The sequence below is a fragment of the Oryx dammah genome, unplaced genomic scaffold (genome assembly GCF_014754425.2).
Source record: "Oryx dammah isolate SB20612 unplaced genomic scaffold, SCBI_Odam_1.1 HiC_scaffold_29, whole genome shotgun sequence".
In the NCBI taxonomy this organism is placed as follows: Eukaryota; Metazoa; Chordata; class Mammalia; order Artiodactyla; family Bovidae; genus Oryx; species Oryx dammah.
Genome location: NW_024070213.1, coordinates 10405101 through 10420816, shown reverse-complemented (window position 1 = coordinate 10420816; position 15716 = coordinate 10405101). Strand labels below are relative to the sequence as shown.

The following is a 15716-nucleotide window of genomic DNA, read 5'->3' as shown; positions in this document are numbered from 1 at the left end:
AGCCGAGGTTAGTACCGCGAGCGGAAAGGTGAGAAGGAAGGGGAGGCTAGTGAGGAAAGGTAGAGGAGTGAGGGACACGGGGAGGGACTGTCTGACTAGCTGGATGGAGAGAGGTCCAGGGATCCATTCTCCGGGTGGGGCATGCATGTCCGCTGAAGGTTTCTCATTGTATCCACACCTAAAGTGCATTTTAGAGAAGGGTTCTTAATTGGTTGGGGGTGGGAGGAGGACGCAGGATCGGTGAAGGGCACGTGTGGTTGAGCACCCCACACTCGCCCGCAGGGAAATATGCAGCGTTCTCGTCTGAGGCTCCTTTATGTGGCGGGATCAGGAAGGAACCGCCCAGACTGGGCAACACCGATGCGTCCCCCACCCCACTCCCCACCTCCACCACTGGGAGCAGGGAAGGACAAGGAGAGATAACGGCCCTGGGTGGATTAGAGACCCCGGGGCTAACCAAGGGCTAGTGGGTGCTCCCTAGCCCCCTCAGTGCCCATCTACTTCCCCAGGTCTGATGGTCAAGGAGCCAGGAATCTTCTCCCTGGTTGCCCCAGGGGAGGATGTGAAATCCCCCAGGTCTCCGCTGAGATTGGCAACTAAGGCCAGATCCCCTGGGACACTTTGGTGGAAACTTGACAGGTATGAGCTGCTGACCTGAGGGCACGGTAAGGTGCATGTGTGCTTGGGGATATGGATTACTCTCACTCCACCCCCCTTGATGGGGGTGAGAAGAGCATCTTCAAGTCACACTCTTCTAGTGGGGCTCCCCTGCCTCCCTGCCAGGGCATGGGGTTGGAGCCCTCAGTGGAGCCCAACGGGGAAAGCCTGGTGCTCCTCACAACTCCAGGGTTTCTCTTTGGCTGAGCTCTTCCAGACTTGCTGTGTGACCTTATGTTGTTCACTTTCATCCCTGATTTTGTCCTCAACTCTGAAAATACCTGGCTGGCCACTTGCCTCTCTTCCCAGGGTCTCCCAGGGGATCTGTGTGAGTGGACAGTGTGATCCAGTGTCCCTCATGCCCACCTCTGAGAGTGCAGGGAGACACACAGCCTGCGTTTGAATCCAGTTCAGCCACTGGGACTTCAAGTGAGTTATGGAATCTCTGTGAGACTTAGCTGCCTCATCTGAAATTGGCATTCATTTTATCTACAATGCATGTTAACTGTAAGTCAAGGGCACTGAAACTTTGGGGTGCATTGGAATCACCTAGGAGACTTGTATAAATTGCATTGTGTAAATGCCTTGTGTGTCTTATCTCCAGAGATTCTGAATGGGTGGATCAGGGAAGGAACTGGGAATATGCATTTTATAAGCAGCTCAGCTGAGTCTAACGCAGGGTCCTCAAAATACACTTCGAGCAACACTGCAGTAATGAGTAGAAATCACATGTCAAATGCTTGGCAGAGTGCCTGGTGCTTAGGAGGTGCTTAATGAGTGTTTGTTGAGTGAATAAGCGAACAGATGAAAGAATTGATGGATAACCTCATTTCCTTGGTCCTTGGCTGTCTGGGATTAAACCAGGGCTGGAGTTCAGGTCAGCTGGTCTTTGCCTCCCCCTGCCATTCTTCCCAGGCCGCACCATCGGGCTGAAGGAGCTGCCTTGGCCTGACTCAATTGATATGGAGGGGGTGGCTGGAAATGCCCCCTACGAACACTTTGAAGCTGCTGTGCTGGCCCAGAGCTGCTGTCAGGACTGCTGCCACCCTGAGGAGGCCCAGAGAGCAAGGCACCAGGTGGGTAGGCTTCCCGGAGTGGTTGGGGTGGTTTGGGACAAGGGAGTCTATGATGTGGGTGCTTGGCCGGGCCACTAACTTGCAGCTGAACCCAGACACTGACCTTCCTTGTGGTCAGAACCTCAGTTTTCCCAGTCTGTACAGTGAGGCGGTAGAACCATGGTCATGTTTCCCGAATGCCAGTCATTCTCCTCCTGCTCTTATCATTTTTTGCCAAGCCTCAGATAAGCTATTTCTTGCTGTATTGTCACTTCAGTTGTGTCTGACTCTGCGACTCTGTGGACTGTAGCTCTCCAGGCTCTTCTGTCCATGGGGATTTTCCAGGCAAGAATACTGGAATGGGTTGCCATGCTCTCCTCTAGGGGATCTTCCTGACCCAGGAATCGAGTCTGCGTCTTTTATGTCTCCTGCGGCAGGCGTGTTCTTTACCACTAACGCTACCTGGGAAGCCCATTACTTGCTGTATTATTCTTTAAATCCATGCCCTTTTTTAAACTTGTACTAAAACAAAAGTTTACATCACCACCACAGACAGAAAACTAAGATCATGTCCTTCACATAGAAGGTTAAAAGGAAAGAAAGGAAAAGGAAAAAGAAAGTCAGAAATGCCATTAAATTCTAACCAGGAAGTATTGTTATAGGCTAAAGGCTCTGAGCTTGGGACTTCCCCAGCAGTCTTGTGGTTAAGACTCTGTGCTTCCACTGCAGAGGGTGCTGGTTTGATCTCTGGTCAGGGAACTAAGATCCCACATGCCAAGTAGGGTGACCAAAATTTTTTTAAAAAAGGGGTTCTGAGCCTGGGTCCTGCTGTCTGTCTGTTAAAAGGGAGATTGGTAGGTGTTAGGCATTATAGATACCCCATATCCACTGAGGGCTTTCTCCTTGAAGGTACTGGAGGAGTGAAAGGGGAGGCATTTTCTCACTCTGTGATGGATGAAGTTTTAGGCTCAGCCCTGGTCTGTGTAAACCTGGGGTTATAAGAAGCATGGGGCCATGACTCTTCAAGAGTGCTTGATGCTGACCTCCTAATGACTCTGCTATTCCCAGTGCCCCTCGAGCCTGGTGGCCGTCTCCATGCAAGCATTAGGCTCTGAGAAGTGGTCATTATAAGGGAGTTGCTATTCAGCTTTGGAGCCGGCAGACCAGAGTTCCAGTCCTAGTTTGCCATTCACCTGCTGTGTGACCATGAGTCATTGGATTCACTCTCTGGTTTCACTCTCCTGATGGGTAAAGTGGGGCAACAAATCCTTTCCCTCAGGGCATCCAGCCCTGCGTAGCCCAAGTCACATGTGGCTAATTCAGTACACACTAGTTTCCTTTCTTCCATCTTCCCAACCAGAAAAATAAACCTGGGAGATTCTTTTCTACCTGTCCTGATACTGCCAAAAATAGCTCCCCAGCCCTCAGCCTCAAGTTCAGGAAGCAGATGCTTGAAAGCCCTCTGAGTCCGTCTCCCCTGCAGATGACCTTCTCCCAGTGGGTGGGGGGATGGCAAACTTGGAGCAGGAGCAGGAACCTGGGTTCAGACACATCTGACTGCTAGTCTCAGTCCTACCCCTTCCCAGATGAGACCTTGGGCCATCCCGTGTGTTCACATGTATTGAAGAGGTGCTTTTTTTCTTCTTTTACTTTTTAAATTTTATGGATGTACCACATGGCATGTGGGATCTTAGTTCCCTGACCAGGAATCAAACCCTTGCCTCCTGCAGTGAAAGCATGGAGTCTTAACCACTGTACTGCCAGGGAAGTCCTGAAGAGGTGCTTAAAATTTGTCAGGCATTATGCTAGATTTGGGGAAACAGTGCTAAATAGAACAGACAGAGTTTCTGGTTCATGAGGTTTGTAGTCAAGCAAGAGAAATGGAGACAAAGTAATCAGGCAAATAGTTCATGATGGTTGAGATAAATGTTGTAAAGGAACAGCAAGTGGCATGAAGATAAAAGGTAGGGTATTGGGGAATGTTACTCCAAGTGAATGATATTTTAGCTGCCTGGTGAGGACTATGAGGGCATGGCCAGTGAAGCTGGGGGAAGAGGAGGGAAACAGTGTGTGCAAAGGCCCTGAGGCAGAAAGTAGGAGGCACACTTGAGAAGGGAGAGAAGCCAAGGATGGAGAGTGGGGTGGAGAGCTGGTCTCACCAGCCTTGTGGGGATGTTAGACTTTTCCCTGAGAGGCATGGGGAACCACTAAAGATTTTAAACCCGGGAGCCATGTGATCAGATTTGCATTTTCAAAAGTCACTCTGACTGCAGGACAACGAATGGACAGCAGAGTGTGAGTGAGCCAGGTGACCAAAGAGGAAAAGGTGCGATTACTCTCATCAGAGATGGCGGAGATCTGGGGATGGAGACAAATGGACACATTTCAAAACTAACTGAATAGGAGAATGTAAAGGATTTGGCCACTGAGTAACGTGAGGGGCCAGAACATGGCTGACTGCTAAGTTTTTTCCTGGGGCAGGGTTCCTGGGATAAGAGGTTTGTTTGGAGTTGTTTGGGGTGGTAAGTGCGAGGTGCCTGGGGGACACAGTGAGGATGAGGGGGCTTTACTTACTATAACGAGCTCAGGAACCAGACTCAGCGGAAGATAGAGGCTTTCGAGTCATCAGGATCTAGCACTGATGAAAGCCCTGCTCACAGATGAACAGGTTCAAACATGTGGAGTCACAAAATCTGTGTGTTAAAAAAGCACCCCCCTGGCATGGATGGAGCTGTGCATTTCCCAGCTGGATCCTTAATTACACCGTGGAGCAAACTCGTCCCTGAGGGGCCTGATAAATGTATCACTTGGGCTTAGAGCCAGTTCTGACGTCTTCACCTATGTTGGAAAATGCAGGGACTCCCCTGAAAGTTCAGTGGTTAAGACACGGAGCTTCCAAGGCAGGAGGCATGGGGTCTGATCCCTGGTGGGGAACTAAAGACCCCATACGCCATGGGGCATGGCCAAAAATAGATACATTAAAATAAAATAGAGAATTTTTTTTTAAAGGAAATGCAGAAATGGCCCCAGGCCCCAGAACCCTTTCCCAGAAGCTTACTTCAGCTCCTCTAGGCTCCTAGGCTCTGGATGCCTCTCTGCTCTGCTCTCAGCTGAGTCTCCCAGGTTGAAAAGTGCGGGCGGGCTTATCCCTGGAAGTCACACAGTCTTGACCAGGTCATGGCCAGGTTCTGGATGGAGGGGTGAGGGGCTAAATGCAAGGGTCTTGCTGTATGTCAGACTCCACATATTCCTTTTCAATGCATCTATTCTTAAGTGTATTTAACATATTATTGATTTAACACTAATAAAGTTCCATCGAATGTTTTTACATTGTTTATGATATTTAATATGTACAGACCAGGCAGTGTTATAAGCCTTTTACTCATTAACTGATGTAATTCTCATAACACCCCTAGGAGGTGGGTCCATTAATTACCTCCACTTTATAGATGAGCAAACTAGGCTCAGAGCAGGAAGTCACTAGGCCGAGGTCACTCAGCTGGGAAGTAGAGGCGCCAGGATTGGGCCTGATGTCTGTCTGAGGCCAGAAACAGAGCCCGTGCTGACCCGCCAGACAGTAAATCAGAGCTGGGGACTAGCTGCTGGGCCTACTCGTGCGGGTGAGGGGTAGTGATGGGGCTGGAGGTAAAAGCAGGGAGCAGGTACCATGACAAACTGGGGGTCCTGGTGGCCCCAGCTGGGCTGGGACCCCTTGACAATTCCCCAGGAGCCGCTCCCTCTTCATTCACGTGGCAAGGTCCCCAGAGCAGCCAAGGCGCCAGGCTGGGCTGCAGTTCTGACACCTCCTGCCACCGGGTGCTGATCAGAATCTGGCTCTGGGGCAGGGGGTGAAACTGAACCCAGCCAGGCATTCTCTGGCTCAGCTTGGCTCAGCAGACACTCCAGCCCACTCCTTGGCACTGCCCAGGTCCCCTAGGGGTGGCCTCCCTGGAACCCGGAGACTCTGTGCCCATCCTGGGGCTGTAGCCTCTGCCCTGGTTCTGGGCTCCAGGGTCCCCAGGGAGCCCATGCCCAGGCCCCCCGCCCGCCCCTGCTCTCAGGTGAGCCTCGAGGATCGGGTTCCTGCGGTTTCATGTCCTGCATTGTTCTTGGCTGGGCCCCGGCTTATAAAACAGTAATGAGGGGCCCCTGCTCCCACAGCTGGGCCCTCTAAGGTTTCTGCTGCCTCAGCCGCCGCCGCCACGGCCCAGAGTCGGGGCCTGGGAGGGCGGCAGCGCGGGGGCCTGAGCTGGAGCCCCCCGGGGACAAAGGTGCTGACAGCCGACAGCCGCCACCACCGGAGCCCGCCGCCCAGGTAACCCGAGAGGAGGCGGGGTGCAGAGTGCCTCGGCCGCTGTCTCCCCTACTGAGGGAGGGCCCTGCCACCCCAGGAGATGGGGAAAAATGGGGGGGCCATCCCAGAGGTGAGCAGCCGTTCCCCCTGGGTGAGCCCAGCAACTGCCTTCACAGGTGTGGCCCTGCTCAAGGCTGGAGGCAGCGAGGAGTCGGTAGTTGGCTCAGGGGCCCCGCCCCCACTCCTGGGACCTTGACCTTCCAGCCCTGGAGCCCCAGACTCTCCTTTTGGAGGGCGTCTCTCTCCTTTTCTCCAAGGTCTCCTTTCCCATCTCTTCCTCCCTTAGACATTTTCCTACATTCTCTGGTCAACTTGATCCTCCCCCTCCCCCTCGGTCCTCATCCATGTCTCTTGGTGACAGAAGACCCTTTGGGATCCTTTTGTGCGCTTCACATCCTCAGGCACACACTCACACATGTGTGCCAACACACAGAGGCTTGCTTGTTACACAAATCTAGTGGGTATGTTGATGCATGTGTTTATAAACACATATAAACAAATGTATATGCACTCTGCAAACAGACGCACCAACGTACCCACTGGCCATGCACACGTACGTGCACATGCGAATCCTTGCACACACCACAGGAATTTACACGAACACATACCTACATACATGTGCGCATGCACACACCCTGTACCTCTGCCAGTCCCCAGCTTGGGTCCCCAGGGAAGCTTCCAGTCTGACGGACAGCTCTCCTTGAGAAGCAGAGATCCCCAAGGAGCTGTCTGGAGACTTCCACACCGCCTGGTGGGGGGAGGGGCTGCGCAGGGGGAGGGGAGCCCCCACGTGGGCCGTGAGCTGCCTCCTCTCCAACTCTGTCTTAGGAGCCTGGGAGGCCTTCGAGCGCTGAGGTGCCCTACTGCGACCTGCCCCGCTGCCGGCCTGCCCCTGAGGACTCGCTCAGCACCCCGACCTCCAGCTGCCAGTCTGTGGTGGGTCCAGGCCGTGGGCCAGAGCCTGAGAGGTGGGTAGGACACTGGGGCCTGAGGAGGGGTTCCCAGGGTAGGATGCCCGCACCCCTTCATGATGGCAGCCTCTGCCTGTGATGACTGCTGGTGTGGGTCACATGGTCCGTCCACTTGGCCTGGGCACAGGAGCAGTGGGCACATTCCTCTGGGGGATGAAGCAGCTGTGTACCCACCCTTCGTGGGCATGGCCCAGAGCCTGCTCACATCTCCTGGTTCTTTTTGCTTTAAAAGATTAAACAAACAGTCTCGCACCCAGGGGCACTTGTTATCACGAAACTATCTGACCATGCACTGCTCCAGGCTGTCTCCACCCCGGGCCTCAGTTGGACTGAAGTCCCGCTTTGGGGCCATGGTGCCTTGGAGGGCGTGGCTGAGAGTCTTGAAACCTGAGTTCTAGCTTCAGCTCCCTCCCTGATGGGCTGCGGGAACTTAAAAGCAAGTTTTGGCCTCTTTTTATACCTCAGTTTCCCTGTTTTTAAAGAGTTATTGAATCACATCAGCATTGTTTTGGGACTGTGTGTTCCTATTTAAAAACAAGACAGTGCTGAATTCAAATGTTTCAGCAAGTCTGGGATAAACAAATTTGAGTATCTTTTTTTGCAGGACTTGTCAGAGGTTTTAGTTTGCTAGCATGCGTTGTGCTTTTGGGTGGGGAAGGTAGAAGTACGTAATGTATTTCAAACTTATTTGATCACAGGCCTCTTTTAAGGGTCATCACCCTTTTCTATCTCACAGGCTGATCTGTGGGTCACTCTTTGGGGATAAAGACAGCTCTAACCTACTGGCTTCTTTAAAGCAGGGCTTTCTTTACAGCCCCCTTCCTGGTATCCAGACTGGTGGCCCTGTCACTTCCCCGGGAGCCCTGCTACCTCTCAAAGCCCCCCATTAGCCCAGCACTATCCTGACTTCTTAGTCTTACCGAGCTTGGGATTCTCTCTTCTGCTCCAGGGACATGGTTAGGGCTGGGGCCACAGCCCCGAGTCACAATGCTTTTCTGCCTTTTCCTAGCTCTGTGACCTTGTCCAGTCCCTTGACTTCTGTGAGCTTCAGTTTCTTCATCTGTAAAATGGGAATCATTACACTCACTTAAAAGGGAGGCTTTTGGAGCTAAACAAGATAGGCCCTGTGAAGGGTGGAGCACAGACAGCCCTTGGTGTTAGCTTTCTCCTCCGCCCAAACATGGGCTGTGTGTGTACCTGAGCGGTGGTGGCGTGTTACTCCTTAACTCCTATTACTTTGAGGGAAAAAGTCATGAGTCTGTCTCCTCTCCCAGAGGCCCGCCAGCAGGGCTCCTGGCAGAGGGCTTCACAGCTGCTTCCAGGAGCCGGGAACCTGAGGCAGCTCCCTACCTGGAGGGCCTGGCCTCCTCCCCGTGTGGCAGCTTCAACAAGAGCCCTGACTCTGGCACCAGTGAAGCCCCTGATGATACCAGCAACTCATCATTGGTGGTGAGATGGGGGCGGGAGGCTAGGGCAAGAGCAGGTGTCAGCCCCAGGCCAGCCCTGGGATCCCGCCCAAGCCTCCAGACAGGGCTGAGCCTCTCACACCAGGGAGGGGAGCCCAGGTCCTCTGCAGACTTAGCCAGCATATTGGGCTGCCCATGGAGGGGCGGGGACTCTGCAGGGCCGGCCAAGTGGGGCTGAAGGTCTGGCTATGACAAGATGGAAGCAGGCATTTCAGCTCCTGGTGAATCACCAACGGGCTCCGGCTGCCAAAATCTCTCAGCTCACAGAGGCTGGGATGTTGGGTGTGGTGCCCAGAGCAAGAGTGAGACTGGCCCTGGGCCCTGCCCTGGTCACACACTGCTCAACCTCATAACCAGCCCTGGCATAGATCTCCGAGGATCAGAGGAAAGAGAGCAGGCTGGGGGGCCTGGCAAGGATAGGGTGGTGGTGGGGTGGCCATTTAGCTGGGAAAAGAGGAGACTCAGGGGAACTTCCAGGGACATTCAGCCCTCAAAGGTCTGTCCTGGGCCACAAGAGGCAAACTGTCCATGAAAGCATAAGGGAAAGTGAGAAGATTCAGAATAAAACATCCCAGCCCGTGGGCAGTGTCCTGGGAAGTCTTACCACCCCTCTCTGAGGCAGAGACTTTCATGGCCCTGACTTGGGGCAGGAAATCTGAGTCTCAGAGAAGAGAATCATTTTATTTGAGGCCATACATCTGGGAAGCAGTGGGGCTAGATTTTGAACACACCTACTTCTCTGGGGACTCTAGAATGTCTCTGGGGTGGGGCCCCTATACCAAGGCCCTGCTATCATGTGGAGTCTGACTGCTCTGGGTACGAGTCTCCTCCCATATAAACCATTTCCCAGCTGTGTGACTTTGGGCAAAGTCTTAGCACCAGTGGACGTACCTACTGCACAGGGTCGATTGAAGATCCCAGCACAGTCCTGAGTATACAGCAGGTGCTCTTTCAATGTCAGTTCCTTTCCCTTCCATCTACCCGTCTCACGCGGGGAGTGCAGGCCATGGGCTCTTTCTTTTTGCATTCCAAACAGACTTTCTCCTCCCCTTCTCGGGCAGGCCTGGGACACCGTTGAGAGACTGGAGGAGGCCCCCAGTGGGGACAACTTCACCGTGATGATCCCATGGAAGTCGCAGGAGGAGCCAAGGGCTGATGGTGCCCGCAAGGCTCCTCCTCTCCTCACCCAATCCCCTGTGGGAGGAGGAGACACTGCAGGCCAGAAAAAGGAGGGTAAGTACCTTCTGCCAGGCCAGGTTGGTCCCTGTGACCACAGGTGTGGTGATGGCCCGGGAACTTGGAGCCAGATAGCCAGGTTTCTGGTCACATGGGCCCCTGGTTACATCTTATTTTGACAGCTTAGATCAATAACAGTAACAGTTCCCATATAGTTATGGAGCAGACATAATATGCCATGCAACTTGCTTTAAATACATCATCTCACAACTGGTGGGTCAGGATCTTCAGGTTACAAGGGACAGAAACTGACTGAGTGAAAGTCTAGGGGAATGACTTCAGGTTTGGCTGGATCCAGGTGTTCAGACAGCATCAGAAATCTGGTCTCTGCTCTGCTTACTTCTGTGTTGGCTTAATTCTCAGCCAGATCCTCCCCTGATGATGACATGCTGAGCAGCAGCAGTGGCAGGCTGTATCTTACCTAATTTTCAACTCCCACAGTAAAGGGTACAGTCTTCCCTAGTGATGTAGCTGCTGTCCCAGAAAGGGTTCTCCCTGGACCCAGCATGGTTCTTGTGCCCAAACCGGTGACCAGGGATGGGATCAGCCCCCTGTGCAAACCTCATGGTTGAGACTCAGGGAGAGGAGATGGCCTGGAGGAAATTAAGGTGATGTTTCCAGAGAAAAACAAAAGACGCTGGTCAGGCCAAGCCCACTGATGCCTGTGACACGGGTCCACCCAGGACGCTGGGCCCTCCATCACTACTGCACTGTGTTGCCTCCGGGCCCGTGTCTTCAGCATCGCGAGGATTTGGAGATGTCAGATGGGGCATCCATGTCCTAACCCCACAGGGCAGTCTGGGCTTTCCACGGCCCCTGTAGCATTCAGACATCAAACACATGTGCACTAACTGTGTGTAAGACCTTACGCTGGACACCCTGGGTGTTCAGGGGGAGGTAGACATGGTCTCTGTCCCAGAAAGCTCATCATTCAGTAAAGAAAACAGACAGGAGATCAGAAGCCCAGGACACAGGAAGAGCAGAAACGGCTGCAGGGACAGAGGCAGAGCAGAAAGAGCTTCAGTCCAGCCAGGGAAGGACTGAGAGGAACGCCTTCTGAACGTGGCGCTCTAGTTGAGGAAACTGCTGAGTACAGGCTAGGAGTGACGAGGGAGTATCCTGGTATGCACAGCTTCAGCAAAGAGGGGGTTGTATAGTTGGGCCAAACCCTGCAGGGCCTCGACTCGAGCCAAGGGGTTTGGGCTTTCTTCTTCTCTCTCTCTTTTTTTAAAGTGTCTCTATGTTCTTCTTTATTTTTTCTTTGTTATTTCTCTGACTGTGTCGGGTCTTGGTTGCAGCATGTGGGTTCTTCATTGCGTTGTCATGCAGGATCTTTCACTGTGGCGCACAGACTCTAGTTGCGGCAAGCAGCCTCAGGAGTTGCGGCATGCAAGCTTAGTTACTCCAAGGCATATGGGGTATTCAGTTGCCTGAGCAGGGATCGATCCCCCATCCCCTGCATTGCAAGGCAGATTCTTAACCGTTGGATCACCAGAAAAGTCCCTGGACTTTCTCCTCTAAGTAGTAGGGAGCCACGGAAGGTTTTTCAGGAGGGGAGTGATGTCATTGGTACTGAGCCTTAAAAGAGTTTCACTAGGGCAAGGAGGCAAAAGATGCAGGGTGAGGCTGCAGGATGAGAAACCAGATAAAGAGGCTGTTGCAGCCACTGTAGGAATAACTAGTTCAGGCACAATCACTGGCAGATGCTAAATTCCTGCATGAAGGGTTGCTGGGGAACAGGATATTCCCGTGGCCTCAAAGTATCACCCCTCAGATTACACATCGATTATGAAGGGAAAAGACATCCTTAGGATGGGGAGATCTGGCAGACACCAGCTTAACCAAGTGGTTGCTCAGCATCCTAGCATGGGGCAAACTGGCTGGGTCCCCCTGCCTGGTGCACAGGGGAGGACACAGCATCTTTTCCCAGTTTGGATGCTAAAAAAAAAAAAAGAATCTATCACCTGCCTCTAATCCCAACAGAACATCAGACAAACCCAAACTGAGGGATATTCTGCAAACTAACTGACAGGATTCTTCATGAAAGACCAAAAAGGACTGAGGAACTGTTCTTGAATAAAAGAGTCAGGGAAGCGAAATGCCATGTGTATCCGGGCTTGGATCCGGGATAGGAAAATAAAGAGCTATGAAAGACGTTATTGGGATAGAGGGGAAGTTTGAATGTGGACTGTATGTATTGTATCCATGCTGTACTTCCTGAGTGTGATGACAGAAGCAGCCTGTCCTCACTCAGGAGGTGCACACGGAGGGGCTCTTTGGTGGTTCAGACAGTAAGGCATCTGCCTGCAGTGCAGGAGACCCAGGTTTGATCCCTGGGTGAGGAAGATCCCCTGGAGAAGGGGATGGCTACCCACGCCAGTATTCTTGCCTAGAGAATTCCATGGACAGAGGAGCCTGGTGGGCTACAGTCCATGGGGTTGCAAAGAATTGGACGTGACTGAGTGACTAACACTTTTCATGGACGGTTTAGAGGTGAATTGTCATGAGGTCTTTTTAAAAACATTATTTATTTATTTGGCCCCCTCTGTGGGTCTTGCAGCACAGAGGACCCTCAGTCTTCACTGCAGCATGCAGGATCCTTCGGTCGTGGCATGTGGGATCTAGTTCCCTGACCAGGGATTGAAGCCGGGGCCCCTGCACTGGGAGCTCAGAGTCTTAGCCACTGGACTAGCACAGAAGTCCCTCCTTATGCTTTATGTCCAATCAGCAGCAGTTCTGGTCAGCACCTCCAAAACACACTCCAAAATATGTCTCCTTTTTGCCGTCTCTGCCACTGCTCCCTGATCAAACTAGGGGATATTGCTGGAGCCTCCTCCAGTCTCTGGTTTTGCCAGGCCCCTTCAGTCCATTCTCCCTCCAGCAGCTGAGCCATCTTTTAAAAACATTCATCAGATCTTGTCAGCACCCCACCCCTACTGCCCTGCCCTCTCAGGCCCTGGGGAGAAGGCTTGTGGGAAGAAGTGCCTCCCCAGTGTGAATGGCTTGATCTTGGTGGGATTTTGTACTAGACATCTGCTTTCTTGCTCTTAAACACAGGGTAGGGGGGTGGGTGGGGGGGAACCCTCACTATGGGATAGCAGTGACTGCTGTCCACCTGGTGGCAAGCTCCCAAATTGCAGCAGGAGGCCACGGCCTGGGAGGAATCAGCCAGGTGCGAGATGCTGGGAACGCTTTGACATCCTTCTAGGGCTCCTCCCAGTTTGCAAACACACTGGATGGAGCAGGCTGTGCCGAGCCCCCGGCTGGCTGAGGGACAAAACACAGATGCCCTGACCATCTGCATAGTCTGCCCCGTGTGCTCAATGAAGGGGCTGCAGGAATGAAGTCAGATCATGGTTGGGCCAGGCTCAAAGGATGCGCTGATGAGGGGCAAGGGAAGGAACCGGGCCTGGGGTGCCAAACCAGCTGTGGGCCTCTGGGAGGGGCAGGAAATGCCATCTCAGCCCGCACCCAGGCTCACCAGGCGGGGAGGCTCCACTACGAGGCAGAGCTCAGAGCTGGAAGCTAGTGGCGCAACATTACTGCTCACTTAGGGTGTACTAGGCACAGGAGACACAGCTGTAAGTGAAAGGGTGAGGCCCCTGCCCACAGGGACCTCGGAGGCCAGCGGAGGCGGGCAGAGCCTTGCTGGCCGTGGGAAATGCCTGGGTTTTATTTCAAGTGCAGTTGGGAGCCCCGAAAGTGGTTTGTGTGCTTGTTTTTAAATCTTTTAGAATAGTTGCAAAAATCGTACAGAGAGTTTCAATTATACTCTTCACTTGGGTTCCTCCGGTGTTGACATCTTATGTAATTATAGCCCAATCATCAAAATTAAGAAATGAACACTGGTAACAATACTGTTAACTAAACTACAGACTGTCTTTGTTGTTTTAAATGTTTATGTGTTTATTTGGCCGTGCTGGGTCTTAGTTGCTGCATGTGGAATCTTTTAGTTGAGGCATGTGAACTCAGCTACAGCACATGGGGTCTAGTTTCCTGACTAGGGATCGAACCTGGGCCCTCTGCATTGGGAGTGTGGAGTCTTAGCCACTGGACCACCAGGGAATTCCCACTGCAGACTTTCTTTGGATTCACCTTTTCCTCAAATGTCTCTTTTCTGTTGCAGGACCCAATCCAGAATCCCACATTGCATTTAATCATCATGTCTTGTGAACTTTCTCCCCTCTGAGATAGCTCTCAGTCTCCTTGTAAGCTGGGGTGGACTAGCTAGGTTTGCTTTTCGAAAGGATCTCCCTGGGTAGATGATGACCTTGTGCCTGGAGTGTTCATGTTGGAGGGCTATTGTAACCATCCAGGTGAAAAAGGAGGGAGGCTGAGAGCGGGGAGGTGGGAAGAGGTAGATGAGAGAAGCTAGCAGATTTGGAATGTCATGGGACGTCAGTCCATCAGGCAACAACAGGCAAAAAAATTTTCTCCTCGGGGGCAGTGCTATGCTGGCTTCCAGGATCCTAGTTCCCTGACCATAGGTGGAACCCGGGCCCTGGCAGTGAAAATGCCGAGTCCTTCCCACTGGGCCACCAGGGAATTCCCAGCAATGAAAACTTTAAGTGCCACTCTGTGTGTGGTTCCAGTCCCCTGAAGGGCACTAGAGACTCAGGGCTCAGTGATACCAGCTCAGAGAGCTTGGAGGAGGCAGAAGTTTCAAAGTAGGAGAAGAGGGATTCCTTTTTTGTTTTTTGGCTAAGCCATGTGGCTCGTGGGATCTCAGTTCCCCCACCAGAGACTGAACCCTGGGCCAAGGCAGTAAATCCCAGCCACTGGGCCACCAGGGAACTTCCCAGAAAAGAGGACTCTGAAGCATGGCCTTTAGTGAAGGCAGTCATGGTCCCGTCAAGCTGCAGCCTTTACTTCTCTTCTGAAGCACCAACCCAGGGACGTATGTGCACAGGGCTGGTGGCTACTATATGCCTGGGGACCAAGGGACTGAGAGGGGTGGAGGGTGATACCACCATCATACTGCCCCTTCATGGGGATGGGGGTTGTGAGGGTGTCCCTCCCTGAATAGGGAAGTTACGCGAATCCCTTAGACTAAGGCTTCTTCAACTCTGGCATGTGTGCAGATGGCCTCGGAATCTTATTAAAATGTGGATTCTGATGCAGTGTGCCCGGTGGGGGTGGTGCTGCTGAGAGCCTGCATTTCTAGCAACCCCCTCAGGTGAGGCCATTGCTGCCTGTTCACAAAAAGAAATTTCTAGAGCTATCACACAGGAGTCTCACTGGAAGGGAGGGAGGGAGTTCTGGGAATCCAATTGCAGAAAGTAGAACAGAAATGGAAAGTTGTTGGTAGCTGCTATGAGATCCAGCTCTTCCTCTCTGGGCTCACAGAGGCGGTTTTCAAAACTGCTCTTGAAGAGTTTGCTTCTTTTCTGAAGGTCACTATGTGACCTTTGGCTCTACCACCCACCCCAGTTTGTCCGAGTCTGCCTGGTTTTCAACTTCAAATTCCTGACTTCAGCCTGAGAGGGGCACCTAAGCCCTCCTGCAGTCTGCTTGTCTGCCCCAGTCATCCATCCTAGGGGACCAGGAAAGGTAGGCTATGGGAGCCACCTGGACCTCTCCGCTTGCCTTGAAACTGCGTCCTCTCTCTAGGCTCTGGAGGTGGGAACCGAAGTGCCGAACAGCACTGGGCCAAGCTCCGGGGAGAAAGCGGGTACTTTTCCTTGGAGCGGTCCCGGTCGGCGCCGACCCCGGCCTCCCCCGTGACACCACAGAGCGGTCCTCGAAGTGCCACCTCCCAGGCTTCCTCTCTCCATCGCTCTGCCCCAAGGAACGCTGTCCAGGCTGCTTCCCCACAACGCGGGACCTCCCGAGCCTCCTCTCCCCCTCGAATCATCCAACGGGACAATGCCAGAACCTCACCTACTCAACAGGATGCCCCCAAGACCTCTTCCACACAGCGGAACACCCCCAGAGCAACCTCCCCCTCAAGAGCTGCCCCACGAGACAACCTCAGAAC

The 15716-nt window shown here is 52.9% G+C and overlaps 1 protein-coding gene across 1 annotated transcript in view; it reads left to right on the top strand.

Annotated features, from left to right (window-relative positions):
- Positions 1–690: 690 nt before the first annotated feature.
- The window catches only part of LOC120857773 (TRIO and F-actin-binding protein-like), a 29260-nt gene continuing 14234 nt past the window's right edge, over positions 691–15716 (top strand). Inside the window, exons 1-8 of the mRNA XM_040233509.1 lie at positions 691–724; positions 1573–1733; positions 5888–6027; positions 6088–6220; positions 6895–7034; positions 8312–8486; positions 9565–9736; positions 15350–15716. The exon at positions 15350–15716 is cut by the window's right edge and continues 1695 nt beyond it. Coding sequence (XP_040089443.1) covers positions 691–724; positions 1573–1733; positions 5888–6027; positions 6088–6220; positions 6895–7034; positions 8312–8486; positions 9565–9736; positions 15350–15716 — 1322 coding nt within the window. The remainder of the gene's footprint in view (positions 725–1572; positions 1734–5887; positions 6028–6087; positions 6221–6894; positions 7035–8311; positions 8487–9564; positions 9737–15349) is intronic.